The 14,448-nt window shown below is 43.6% G+C and overlaps 1 protein-coding gene across 1 annotated transcript in view; it reads right to left on the bottom strand.

Moving 5' to 3' along the window:
* The window catches only part of LOC124578090 (dipeptidyl peptidase 1-like), a 94,807-nt gene that overhangs the window by 55,719 nt on the left and 24,640 nt on the right, over positions 1 to 14,448 (bottom strand). The window contains exon 3 of the mRNA XM_047131229.1: positions 9,061 to 9,201. Within this exon, the coding sequence (XP_046987185.1) occupies positions 9,061 to 9,201 (141 nt within the window). The remainder of the gene's footprint in view (positions 1 to 9,060; positions 9,202 to 14,448) is intronic.

The following is a 14,448-nucleotide window of genomic DNA, read 5'->3' as shown; positions in this document are numbered from 1 at the left end:
TTGGAATACTTTCAGGGTGCCACAGCTCGCCCGTTACCTCATACGCACAACTTCCATGAAACACCACTGCATGATCGGAAGGTTGGGATTTGGTGTGCAGCGCCTGCGCGCCGCAATATTGGTCCCATCTTCTTTCACCAGACGCTGACTTCGGCGCATTACGTTGCCAACATTTTGAAACTATGTGTGACAGCAGTAACAGAGGAGGAAAAAAAACCTACAGTTACTTCCAACAGGATGGAGCAACTGGCGATACAGCTGGCTGAACCTTGGAGCACGTTTACACGGTCTTCACGCCTGACAGAGTTGTTAGCAGAGGTAGGCCACACAGGTTTCCTGATCAGCCAGTGTGCGATCACTTTGTGTGGGAGCCCTCAAGTGCAACCCTCATAGCCTTCAAGAATTGCAGCAGAACATTGAGGATGAGAAGGCAGCAATTCCAGCAGTCCAACTTCGATCACCCTTCAGCAATTTGCTGACCAGGACTCAAAACTGGTGGTCGCTGTCAACACATGCTGTAGACAGGTTAGTATTGTATTTGCTTTCCTCTGCTGGAGGGAAGTCTGACAGTACTATTTCCAAGATGCGTTCTGCTGCTATTATTCATTCTCGTGATAAAAATTTGGTCACTTTATTACGATACATATCGTTTGTTCGGCATTTAATTCTTGATTAATTGTCTTGATTGTGTCCTCTGAATGCTGCCGTCTTGTTTTCAAACTGATTAAAACCTGACAACACTTTTATCTGTTATTCTAATATGTGAACAGGGATTGAACTGCTCATTTGCAACCCATTTGGTAAATCATTACCACCTCTCAGAATCAAATAAAATATTACAATGAATACAGCCAAGTAAAAATTTTTAGAGGATATATTTTCTTCTTTGCCTGTTATCTTTACTTAAAAATCGGCATACATTTTTGTATATCCATTATAAAATACTTTATGAGAATTTGCACTGAAAAATCGTTCAAACACCATAGGATTTTGAGCATTGGTAGGATATAAAGCTATTTGCTCCATTGATTCCCGAAGCTGTCAAATTTGACGCAGAGCCATAGGCTATTGTTCAAATGGCTCTGAGCACTATGCGACTTAACTTCTGAGGTCATCAGTCGCCTAGAACTTAGAACAAATTAAACCTAACTAACCTAAGGACATCACACACATCCATGCCCGAGGCAGGATTCGAACCTGCGACCGTAGCAGTCCCGCGGTTCCGGACTGAGCGCCTAGAACCGCTAGACCACCGCGGCCGGCGGGCTATTGTTGCGCTAGTTCGTAGTTTCTTGCGTATCCCTTACTCTCGGGCCACACGAGCCAAATGTCGAGTGGTTATTCGAACAAGCTCGATACGGCATCGAACGCTGCGGCTTACCGAGAAACCTCGAGCCTGTTCGAACGCTAGTATCGTTTGCGCAGCCCTAGTAATCTGTGCTGCGCTTGGTCGCTAGCCAGTTATGCAGCGTCAGGACATTCTTATTAGAGGCATAGCAGCGAGCAGTTGAGTTTTAGAGGAGATTTGATACTTAGGAATCTGAGACAAATTATCTGGAATACCTTATTATGAAGATAAAAACTTGTTTGTAAACGTATGTTACTGATTATATTGATGGAGAAGATTTTTGGAGGAATTTTTCAAGGTAACTAAAGCATGCGCAAGAATGAAATGTTTATTTCTCAGAACAATTAATTCAGAGAAATATCTGTCCCTTAGATAACTAATAGTATTCATGATTAAGGTTAATTTTATCTCTTTGTTTTCATTATGTCACAAATAGCTCAATTGGTTTAAATGCCTGTCATTTTGTAGTGAGTGAATTTCGTAATTGTTAGAGTCTTCTTATGTCGTACAATCTTTTCCGACAATAATCATAATTTAATTTTTAAAGAATGTTTTTCTTTAAAATAAAATCCTCCATCATTCTTAGTAAAGTTTTACATATTTTGTAGTGTGTGTATTGCGCCTTATGCCACACACATTCACAGATTGTTTCTGACAAGCATAGAAAAGTTTGGTAGTGAATAGATTATTTTTATTTAGCTGCTGCATTTGCTGATTTCAATTTCTTTTCGTGAATGTCAGTATAACAGACACAAAATAGCATGCTGAAGCGAACAGTGCAGGTAACCTTTAATAGTTCCTTTCTCTATTTCGTGGACATTTTAAGTCAGACTTTGCACTTTATGTAATGTAACTCCCATAACGTACTTCAGTATTGGGTCTTAGTTAAATACTTTTCACTGAGCAAACAATTAGTTTCTTTTGGTGTCTTGCGGGGAATATGAGCAGATGTGAATAATTCGTCAATATCTCGTATAGTCTGATTTTTTTAAAACTCGTTTGGCCCGCCTATGGGCCACGGTGCTTGTGTGTTTGCTGTGCTGTTGTCGTCTGCCGCTTCTGGTGTTCTGAGTGAAGTTTAGCAGCTGTTTTCTTGTTAGTACCTCGATGTCTTCTGTTAGTCCAGTGTTCCTTCATTTTCCTGGTGATCTCTGTCTTGCATTCGTCACACCATTTTCTATCTCACTTTGGTTAACTTCTGTGAAGGATGCCAGGAAAGATCAGCTTTCAACAGATACATGGTAGTCATTATGTCTTGCCTAATACACTGCTGGAAAAAATAAATGCAATTCCCTCGAGGACAAGCCATCTCGTGACAAGTGAGGTGATAGGTAGCTTATCGTTGTTAGAGTATATGATAACAAAGTCAGACAAAATGAGATACACAAGTCACAGTAAAGGATGCCCAAACAGTCACATCAGTACATAACGTACCCCTATCTGGCAGCAACGCATGCATGTATTCTCACATGCAAACGATCATGAAAGTGCCAAACGGCATCCTGCGATAGATTTTCCAAAGTATCTTGCAACTTTTTTTGCAGTTCGGCGATGTTTCTCGCAGGCCCTAGACAATGAGGAAGTTCCTGCTTCATCAGTCCCATACACGTTCAATTGGCGAGTGATTTGAGCGTCTTTCTGGCTAGGGTAGTTGCTTACAGAACGAAGAGCTCTCTGCGTTGCTGCAACTATATGTGGACATGTGCTGTCTTGCTGTAAAAGTACGTCATCTTCCTGTTGAAGAAATGGCAGAAGCACAGGGACAACAGCCAACTTAACCCTACGAAAATAGAAAGGTAACCGCGAATTGTAAATTATGTTCTCTTGGTCCTCCCCCCCCCCCCCCCCCCCCACGCGCCCCCCGCACACCATGACGCTTGTGTATCGTGGGTGAATGCACTCTGGAAGAGGCAGCTCACCGTTTCTACGCCATACACATGTACTTCAATGACTCACAACAGACAGAACATACTCTCATCAGTGAAGCCAACAGATTGTCATTCCAATCTGTAGTCGACTCTTCACGACGCCAGAGTAGCCATGTTTGGCGGTGTCGTTATCTTAACTCCTTTGCATTAGTATGGTTTCCAGTGGTTCCCGATGATGGTCGGTTGGCCACCACTGCTCGTACAATGCATCGATCCTGACTTACGTCTGTGTTAGGCGGACCTGTTCTGTGGGTGTGGGAATGTCCCACAGATCAATGATAAAAGCAGCGACACATCATATACATTGTGCCCAACATGTGCAGCAATCCAGACGTCCATCCAGCTTCCCGCAAGGCCACAATGTGGCTCCATTCAATCTGGTGAAAAAGAGTATGTAATCGTCAGCAGTGTATGAATGTTTTAAATACTGTTCACCTGTAAACTCAGCACATTTACCGCCTGTAGACAAATACATGAAGGGTGCACAGAAAGATGGCCTCCTAAATGCCATCTGATCGCCGACGATAGTGACTAATGAATCACTAGCACTACAGCTACTCACTATCTACATATTGTTTATACCCTGGTGTGTCAGTGAACATAGTCCTTGAGGATGTTGCATTTTTTCAGACAGTGTATGAAGTTGTTCTAAGTGTTTTTCTAGTTGCTTGTGCTTTGAAGATCTTAAAGGCGAGCCTATGGGACACCTTTCCGTACATATACCCACAGAAAGCTACTCGTCTTTTTCTGATGGCATCTACGAGGTTTTCTTAGTGTTGGTAGAGTTGACGATTAGGATTGCACTATCGTCTCCCAGCGTGTAGGATCCCTGTCCCATTATCTTTCGCAGGAATTTCCTTTCTTGTAATTCGAAGACTCGTACTGGGGCCTTCTTTGTAAGAGTCAGGCACTCTGACTACTGTATTATAGCGTTTTAGTCTAGTATTAAGCGGTAGATGTTTCGAGATGTACATTTTTCTTCACGTATAGTATATCCTATGCAGTTTGAGTTTCCTTTGTTCGAGAGCTACCGTTTCACTGATGCCATATAAGATTCATTGTCCAAGGCACTTTACGGTTTTGGCTCTCTTAATATGCTTGCTATCGCTGACTCTCTTCGCACTTGGGAGAACCTTAAGTTGGTAATGAATTCGATCTTTGCTATGTTTATTGATAGACCTGTTTCCTCTGTTAGTAAGTGCTGTACTTGGTGTTGCATAGAAGCCTCTTGCATGTCGTCGGCTAATAAGGCCAGGTCGCCAGCAAAAGTCACATATAGAATCCTTAGATTATCTGCTTTGATCCACATCCTTAATCAGGTGCTCGCTAGCAACGATCTGTTCCATTCCCTGACGATTATTTCTAGGACGAAATTAAATAATATACGTGAAACACCGTCCCCCTTGCCTCACCCCTTTATTGATCAGGAAACTCTCCCTCTATGTTTTGGACTTGGTATTGTACCAGCTGACTCACACCAACTTATTGAGCTTTTCATTGAGTCCTGGTTTTTGTAATTATTCCAAAGAGAGTGGGTCAATACACGTAGGTGCAAGAGTTTTGGAAGTCTACAAAGTTATCTATCGGCTGTATGGCTCGTTTCTTGCTGTATTAGAGGATGGTCTTAAAGTTCTGCATTTGTTCAGTTCAGATCTCAATGGTCTGAAACTTACTTAATCTTCTTCTAACTAATTGTCCATATGTCTCGTTTCTAGTCGTTCTGGGATCTTGGAAGATATTTTGTATGTGACTGCAAGGAGCGATATTCCCCTGTTGTTACTAGGCTCTGTTTCGCTTCCTTTTCTGTGGATTGGTTGGATAATGCCTGATATCTGATATATTCCAATGGCTTCAAGTTTTCCCCTTTCTATAAATAACCTATAGTTGACAGAATAACTTACGTGTCATTTCATTTAGAAACTGAAGACTTCAGTGCACGTTAACAACAAGAAGGGTTGTCAGGGTGGGAAGCTGCCCGCTGTGTCAGCCAGCGTGTACCTCAGGTAGGTCATTCGAACGTTTAGCCACTACTGTGAAACACAAAATACTGAACATCTGTCTCACAGTGAAAGCCCGTGGTCAACAACAGTACCTGATAACTAATATCTACAAAATGTGACTAGTAGGTACCCCAAGAAGAATGGAACAGAACTGCGTGCTGCTTTCCGAGGCAACTCGAAGGTCACTGTTGACCAACACAGTACCCAACCGTCAATAAAACATAAATTTCCTAGTCTCCCCCCCCCCCTCCCTGCACACAGCTGTGGCGTGCAAGAAGTTGGGCATGGGAACACCTGGAATGGATCCTGGAACAGTGGTGGCAGATTTCATTCACCACTGAGTGCAGGAGTTATCAGACCCGCGATTATCTTCCTAAATGAGTGTGGAGGTGGGTAGGTACCAATGTACGTCAGAGGCATGTAGTTCTACGGATCCAGCGGGGATATGACTCAGTCATGTTTTGAGCCAGTATCATATACAAATGTCGAACACCTCTCATTGCTACAAGGGTAACTTTAGTGCTTAAAAGTGTCGTGACAGGGCTTTCCAAACTATTAGGTAGCCTTGCTGCCAACATATCGGTACAGGTTTCTTCTTTCCAGATGATAATATGCGACCACACTGTGACCACCTCATGAACGCCTTTTTGCAGGAAGGAGGAATCAACCCAATGGAAGTGCCTTTGGTATCTTCTGACACGATTCCAACGGAAGATACCTAGGACCAGTTGAAACCTGCAGTGCGGTGTTGCAGGAAGCCTCCTCACACACTGGTTGATCTCATGAGGGTCGCCGTCGAAAATTGTTATAGGCATCAGCAGCAATGTCTCGATCATACCATAGACAATATATCAAGGAGGATGAAAGCTTGTTACTGTGCACAAAGCAAAGGAAAATGGTGCTGAATATTACCCAATAACAGACATTTATTTTGCAGATGTGCACTTTTGCTTATTTGTACAGATTGTCTATATTTTCTTTATTGTTTTTGTCGTGTCGTCAGTCAGAGACAGACTTCGCAACACATTGAGGTACATGCAGGCGAGCCACCTGCAGAATCCTGCCTCCACGTACCAGAATATTGTAGGCGTAGCACTCCTCAATACAGCAGTGGACTGCATTTCCATATGCCATTTCACAACTCTAGAATATCACAGCCACCTACGTGACTGGAGGCGAGCTCTTGTCACAAAATAGCTGGCCATAGCGACTGTAAATGCCCATAGCTCAGCCATTAGCAGCACTTGTAGGTTCTTGCACTGGTCCTGGATTTCTGATTTGCGGTGACGCCGTGACAGTCTCCATGCTAGCTATCGGTCCAGTGTGGAGCTGAGCAGCTTCCACCACACCAAGCAGCGACATCGGCTAGCCGCTGGTCTGCAAACCACCAGCTAGGTCTGATGGTTCATGGTCTTGAGCCAATGCCTTCAAGTGAAGGGCGCGCTTAGGGCATCATCGTCTGACAGGGTCTTCCACCCAGCGTTAGGTGCCAGTGCTCCTGACCACTTGTTTGGAACTGTCTGCAGTCCAGCAAAAGCTTGTCGTCAGCCGAGTTACACCTACCTTGCACCAGACAGATCACTTCTGCTGAGGCAGCAACCTGCGGGATCACATACACCTCTGGTGAGTTGTGCTGAGATAGCACCCTGCCTGGATGACCTCACCGCGCCGGCCACTGTGGCCGAGCGGTTCTAGGCGCTTCCGTCTGGAACCGCGCTGCTGCTACAGTTGCAGGTTCGAATCCTGCCTCGGGAATGAATGTGTGTGATGTCTTTAGATTAGTTAGATTTAAGTAGTTCTAAGTCTAGGGAACTGGTGTCCTCAGATGTTAAGTCCCATAGTGCTTCGAGCCATTTGAACCATTTTTGACCACACCACGCGCCTGTGACGCCGACATCGACATCATGCTGATTAAAGAATTTTGATAATGAATGAGCTATCCTGACTCCGCACTCGCTGTGATACTAGCAGAACGCAACCCAGGATTCATTCACACACCATTCCCGGGTAAAAGCGACTTTCCTGGTGTCCGCATTGCCGACGCCATTATATCTTTATTTTACAGTACAATTATTTGTTTAGTTTTTTAAGACTTAGTCGTCCTGAGTATAATTCCACACAGTTACTAATGTGTGTGTAATTATTTGTTGAGTAGTTCATGTGCGTCAAGTGAATGAAAAATTTAAAGCACCTGCGTCTTAAGTGAAGCCGAAACGCTGATTTCGTAATGTATCATGCAAATTACTTTAGTTTTAGTCGCTTTTTAGTTCAATAAGAAGACATTTCGTTCTACACCTGTAGCGACAGTTGTTGTAGATGCTTGAAAACGCCCAGGCCTGTGAAGCCTTAGAGCAAGTTGTCACTCTTCGTGAAACTTGTTAAAAGATAAGATGAAGTATGACTGATCAAAATGTACTTGAGGTCGGCTATTCCTTCCTGTAATTTCACAGATAATTCAGAACTTAACCTGTAAAACTGCCCGTCACGACCAGGGAAAAATTGGGTTGCATTACTTATTGAACGCTCCTCGTAAATAACAGTGAGTGATTGTCCAACATTTCGAGAAAAGTACGCACAGTAATTAGAGGTAAACAAGCAAGAGATGATGTACACGTAATGAGCGATGAGAGAGATTTACACGAGGAAAAGAGAACAGCAGCACGTCAGTGCACTGTACTGTAGTCGGCGGACCGTCTACAGATCTGGAAACGTCTGCTAGCTATACTGTAGTCGAGACGGTGTAAGAAGATCCCTGACAGCTCGCACCACTGTTGCCAGTTTTCAACTGTGAAGCGCCAATGGCTGCAGGCGAAAACAGTAGCTGTCTACAGAGATATGACAACATTTAGGCGTTGGCTTAGGGACGTTTGCATAGTCGCTATACGTTAGTTGTTGAGATAGGCCAGCGAAGCTGCCACGCTCAGACTGCTGCATCTGCCATGGATCAGCTTACGCCGACTCAGCTACAGCGTGCGTTATCGAAAAATGCGATCAGATTCTACTCGCACATTTACTGAATACATCTGGTTTCAAAGTAATGATGTTCAGGATGTGTTATGACTAAGAGGACTGCTGACGTACATGCTAGTCTTTCGATAAACTTAAATCCACCGATCGGGATCAGGAGCCGCTTCAGAGTAAGGGTGGAGCGTGCGTCTCCAGGTTTTATCACCTCGGGGACGACACAGTTGTATTGTTACACTGCAGAAAAAAATTCCCACACTCCCAACCTGACTAGGGAGGCAGCGCTGTCCGTTTTGTGGCGGATCAGACGATCAGCTCAGGCGACCCCTGGAGCTTTCACGTTCGGCATTCTGAAGAAGCGCCAAACGGGCTCTTCCTCAAATAAGGGCGTCTCCCTCCGCCAAACCGTTACAGAAAATTGAGTTTGAATCTAATGGTAAAGATCTGTCTTTTCAATAGACTCGCCATCTTGGGATTATGTCACTAAATTGGCTTGTAGAAAGCTGAAAATTATGCGGACCTTCTCGTCCAGTAGTTCTCTATCTTGGGATGAAAATGGTCGCTTCTGAATTGGCGAGAAAATTATTTACCAAGGTGATAAGCTTCTATCAGATTTATCAGCTCGTTAATTACGCATGCTGTCCTCTCGTGACTGCCGTCATCTGATTCGTCCTCTCTCTTATAGTCTGAATCTGCACTTGTATTCTGAATTACTCAAATGTTCCATTTCTTTTTGTTTGTCAGGCTGACGGTATGGTCGTTGGGACCTCTCACGTTGGTGTTCGTATGTGTTGGAAAAGTCTCTCATTTACATGCTTACCGTACGAGGAGCAATCTACCGAGCTGCTGAAGGTGCGGGCTCCTTCATAAAATGTCCACGTGCCCAGAACTTCCCCGTAGGTACAGTTGGCTGGCGTATCAGCTTCAGCACCTGCTAGGAGCAGGACTGCCAGTATTGCGACTGTTAACGTCAACTTCATGTTTCAATTAGACCTGTAAAACAAGAAACAACCACTCCGTGATAGGATTACTGAATTGGTTACAACAAGGTTTTGAAGTTGAGTAACTATTTCACAAAAGAATAGGACATTTTTTATCTTCCCTCATAGCAGTTATTACTGATACTTGGTGTTACTATTTCAGGATATGGTGACAACTGTCCTGGAATGAGCGACGCAGCGGTGGCGTTTGTGGTGGGGACGGGAGGGGTAGTTTACTTGTGGCCGCGCAGAAATGTTGAATTCTCCTCATACTACTGAGCAGCGCCCAAGGCTGAGAGTAAGAGACCGTTATAGGAGCGAGATTGTGGTTTCATTGACGGAATGCCCGGCCATTTGATGAAAAATAAAGGTCGAAACAATGAGACGATCAGGTGTGACAGAACATATTCGGCCACTTCAAGGTCAGATCTTAGATGTGAATGAGACATACCCTAACTAGAGAAGAATATTCTTTCATTCCTTAGGTTACCATTAACTGAGTTCCACTGAGCAGGGCTAGAAATTCTGATAGCACCAGGTTCCTCGTGAGCGCGTAGAACTCTTGACAACGGGGTTCTATGGTAAGAAGATGCCATCCTCAGCAAAAGTGTATTGCGGGCTCCTGCAGCGTTTCTGTGTGACATATCGTAAGAGACCCTATGAAATACCAGCAGGCTCTCGAAGGCACTAGCGCACTGTTGAAACAGCTGCGGCCAAGATGATGTCTACGTGTTCTCACACCGGGTACTCTGCATGTCACCCGATAAAGTTCGTAATTTGCTTCAACAGCGTATTTACATTCCGGATCTCGTAACAATTGACGTTGGAAACCCACTCATTCGTGTTTCCCCACTGGAGCGTTTTTAGCAACATTCTTAATTTATTTCCATTATTCCACTTGTTTTACACGATTGCAGTCTTTCAGTACCACTACGAAATCAGTTCACAGATACCTCAGCTATCAAGGCAGTGCAGTCAGCAATACCTCCAGGAATATAGTAATGACCTTCAGTATAGATGGCCCGAACATATCCAATTTTTTTCATATGGATGTGAGGTGTAGAGAGTGGAGTAGGATGTGCATTCTGCGTCACCCAAACATAATGAATGTATAATCTTCCTCACGAAACATCCGTACATGTATCAGAAGTCTTGGCAATTAAGATAGCTACAAATACTTTTAGTGCTGACGGACTGTAGAATAGCGTTACAAAAATTGGAATATCACAACAACTGGAGTCAAGCAAATAAATGTGTAATAGATATTGGGAATGAATATGGACTGCCAAACCTTTGCATCAATATAACTTAATATCCATTAATGCTAACGCTAATGCTGGGATCCAACATAACGAAACACTGAATGCTTTCTCTTCGTATTACAAAAGGCCATTTCTAGGGCCTTTCTCTACCTTAAACTGATTTACTCGTATTTTTATATGATAAAATAACTTACTCAATGGAAATGGTATACAGTGGGGCCTTGGATAGAGGAAGATTTTATATATGGGTTCAACCTGTCACCACTCGAAAACCACGGTTTTTTAAAATGAATGTCAACAAACGGCATACTAAATCCATATTAAGATGCTCCATGGACCTGAAAGTTATCCTATAATCTAGATAGGATAAAAGCTAAGGCTGATCCGTGTTCTCCTGAGGAAACGTTTTCCAAAAGCCGGTAAGTCTCATCATTCTAGCACGTAAAAGATATGGGAATGAGCAAGATACTTATACAAAGAATTTCGAAATCAATTCGTTGACTGTGAATTACTTGACATCAGCTGTGTTAGTTATAGGTCTACTACTCAACAGCGACATCTGAAATTTAGTGTAGGACCGAGACTCGAACCCGCATATCCGGCTAATCGCGAGAGGGAAGAGTACAAAGATAGCCGAAGTGGTCAAGGTGACCTCTCGCGATAAGCAGAAAATCCAGGTTCGAGCCCCGGTCCGGCACAAAATTTCATATTTCAGTATTAGGTAGTGGGTCTATACCAAATACAGCAGATGTCAAAGAATTTGCAGTCCCCGAACTAAGTTCGAAGTACCGGGTGGTTATAATTGAAGTGCAGCTCTCCATGGAGGTCCATTGTGGGCTGCAGTTACCGTATGGCAGCGAAACTTGATAGATATGCTAATGCGTTATACAGAACCGATTCACGCCGGAAAAAATTAGTCTGGTCACCAGGTGCAAATCTGGCGCTGTACAGCGTCTCGTAGACGTCTCTGCTGCTCTTATTGAATAAATAGTGTACGTGTCGGTGAATAATAAAACCAAAATTATGCTTTTCTCACTTGTTTTAACTTTTCTACCCACGTCCCGGCCCTAATCCATTACATATAGACACGTTTGGAAGCGTCTTTTCTGCATTCACAGTGCGAGATTTGCCCATTGTGGGCAAAACTGGAACTAATTTTTTCTGGTGTTCATCGGTTCCACATTAGAATATCTGCCGAGTTTCACAGTCGTACGGTAATTACACCACACTGGACCTCTGCGAGTAGTGCACTTTAATTATAATCTTGCGGTATTTCGTACAGCTGTGGACGGTGCGTGTAAATTATACAAAATAGTTGGCAAACAAGGAGTCGCATTCTCCACATCAATAACTGTTTTATTAAATGGAAACAATGATTCCTCGAACAAATCTATAGCTTCCTATTTATCTTATGCAAACATGGCATTATAAACTAATAAATGGTCTTGCATATTTCAAATATCAATTCGTGTTGAAATTAATGAAAAGAAATCCACTGATTGTCACTGCTAATATAACACCCCGTTTCAGCACACTTATCTATTACTGTGCTTTAGGAAGCGTGTTTATTGCTTTCAGTTATCACTAAAATTTAAAAGTATGTTGCATGAGTAATTGTTTAAGACCGGCTATATAATTTTATTAACTGAGGCCAATAAATAAATAAATAAGCGGTAATAGTTCTGTACAGTGTACCATCACATGATTCATACACAGCAGAGTAAACTCACATACTGTACTTACGTGAGTTACGGCATCGGCTGACGATCCTGCAATCGAACCACCTTCCTACACTCTGAATTTTGCCTACCGCCTTCAGAAATTTTATACAAGCGGAAGGTGACAGATAGTAATCAATCATTTGTGATGTCAGATGATAATATCAGAATGAAGCTAAGACAAATCAAGCTTAGGTTGGTAAAAATCTGACTGAGAAATTGATTTTTAAGCCCTGAATTTGCGTTATCTGTGAGGCTGCTGATTCGCATTGTTCCTGCGAGATAAACTAAATACTTGCTGGAGAAATCTTTAAGTTATGTTCCAGAATTTTTATAAAACACATTTTTATGTATACCCATGACGAAGCTGCTAAAATACGTATTGCTCCGTAACTAGTTTGGGCAGTCTGTCATTACCTAGAAGAAGGTAAGTATTTTAAAGTGGCGTATGTCACCTGTCCACTATTTTAAACATGAATGTACATATTTAAAGCCGGGAATTATAACCAGAGATTATTACAATGCACGAATTACAATGCTTTGAAACCAGTACTACACTGGTAAGCAAGACGTAAGGACGAAAGTAACTTCCGCCTGATGTGTGGTTCGATTCCCTGCCGGGTTGGGGACTTTTTCAGCCCGGGGACTGTGTTTTCGTATTGTCCTCATCATTTCATCATCATTATCACCATCATTCGTGATAGTGGCTAGATTGGACTGTGAAAAAATTGGACTGTGTAAAACTTGGGACTTTGTACGGGCGCTGATGACCGCGCAGTTGAGCGCTCACAAACCAAACAACATTCCACGTGATGTGTCAGTGCCAAGGAACATATTCGGTAAACCTTAGGGCATACATAAAAAGGATCGCTACAGTGTAGCACAGAAGGTAACTGAAAGAAAGGCACAATGAGACAAAAAAGAAATGACGCTTTTATTCAAAGAGAATAATTACACGAAAGTCACCGCTATTCGAGACTGAGCTGCGCACGGCTAGTGTTCATGCCATTTATTGTTTGTCATCTTCTATTATGGTACTGCCACCTCGTTTTCTTATTCCATTTACTGGCGTCACTAACTTTCTGTCTTACTTGTCCGTGAGCGGCAGCAGCAGCGCGTATCGATAAGTGCCCTGTCGTACCATCTCTGGAGGGACTGATAGTATTTCCGGGTCGTCGTGTGTCTGGCAGACAGTTGGAGACGGACCAGCAGTGCAGTCGGGAAGCAGCAGCACTGAAATCGGGACGGAGAGCCGGTGAGGCGCGGACAGCCAGTGCTCGCCGACCGCTGGAGACACACGTGAACTGTCCGACGGAGGGAGATTGGAGCGGGACGACTGTTGGTTGGTCGTCTCATCGGCCGACGTATATTTGATCCTTTCAGCGTTTCCGGTCCTGGCATTTGGTCGGTTGGCGTGGAGCAGCGAGGAAATCTCCGCGGAGCTTAGTTTGGCCGAGGCCGCTGGCGGCGTCCACGCGCGGTCGGAGTGTGTGGTGCTGTTCCCATTGGTACGAGGTCCGTGGCTCACCGATCCTGGTCACGAAAGTTGAGTTTTGACTTAATCTACCAGCAAGTCACGACGGTTGACATAGTGTCGTTTGGATTTCGTTGTCAGCTGTCGGGACATTCCCGCAAGCAACAACGTGTGTTTTCAAGCTGGCAGATTTTAGCCACCCTCCGGTGGAGTTTAACTATACTCGGTTATTTTGAATTGAAGTGCACCACCGGAATCTTCTGCCTTATGGCTGTTAATTTTCTGGTTACGCGCCCTGGCCATTGACGTAAATTCAGGCAGTGTATATTCCTCATCGTGTTGTCGCTGTCCAGCACGGTGTGTAGTTTGACAGCTCAATGTATAATTGGTTGTGGGCGCCAATACTCTCTACGTTGTTCCATTGAACTCCCTGTTCTGTGCTGGTTGGGTGGAGCAGAAGTTATCTTGTCGGTAGGTCCATTGACTGTCTGTCGATTGGGTTGTCGTCGGATAGAGAATGGTTGGGCCGACTGCCTGTCTCACCTAAGCGAACGTTACTGTTTGAATTCCAGGCCGACCCTCGGAAACTTCTAAGCACCGTTGGGTGTACTGCCTCTTCTTATTTATTCTTGTTGCTGGTACTTGTACGGCTTCAACCGATTTTTAAATTAAAGTTGTTTTGCTCTTAACGTGTCAGATTGTTTGGGCCTTCAGCCTAATTAAAGAACTGCTTTAAGGTAAGGCCTTTTGCCTTTTAAAAATTCTGATTTTGGT

Source organism: Schistocerca americana, chromosome 1, assembly GCF_021461395.2.
Source record: "Schistocerca americana isolate TAMUIC-IGC-003095 chromosome 1, iqSchAmer2.1, whole genome shotgun sequence".
Taxonomy (NCBI): Eukaryota; Metazoa; Arthropoda; class Insecta; order Orthoptera; family Acrididae; genus Schistocerca; species Schistocerca americana.
This window is presented reverse-complemented; position numbering and strand designations above follow the sequence as displayed.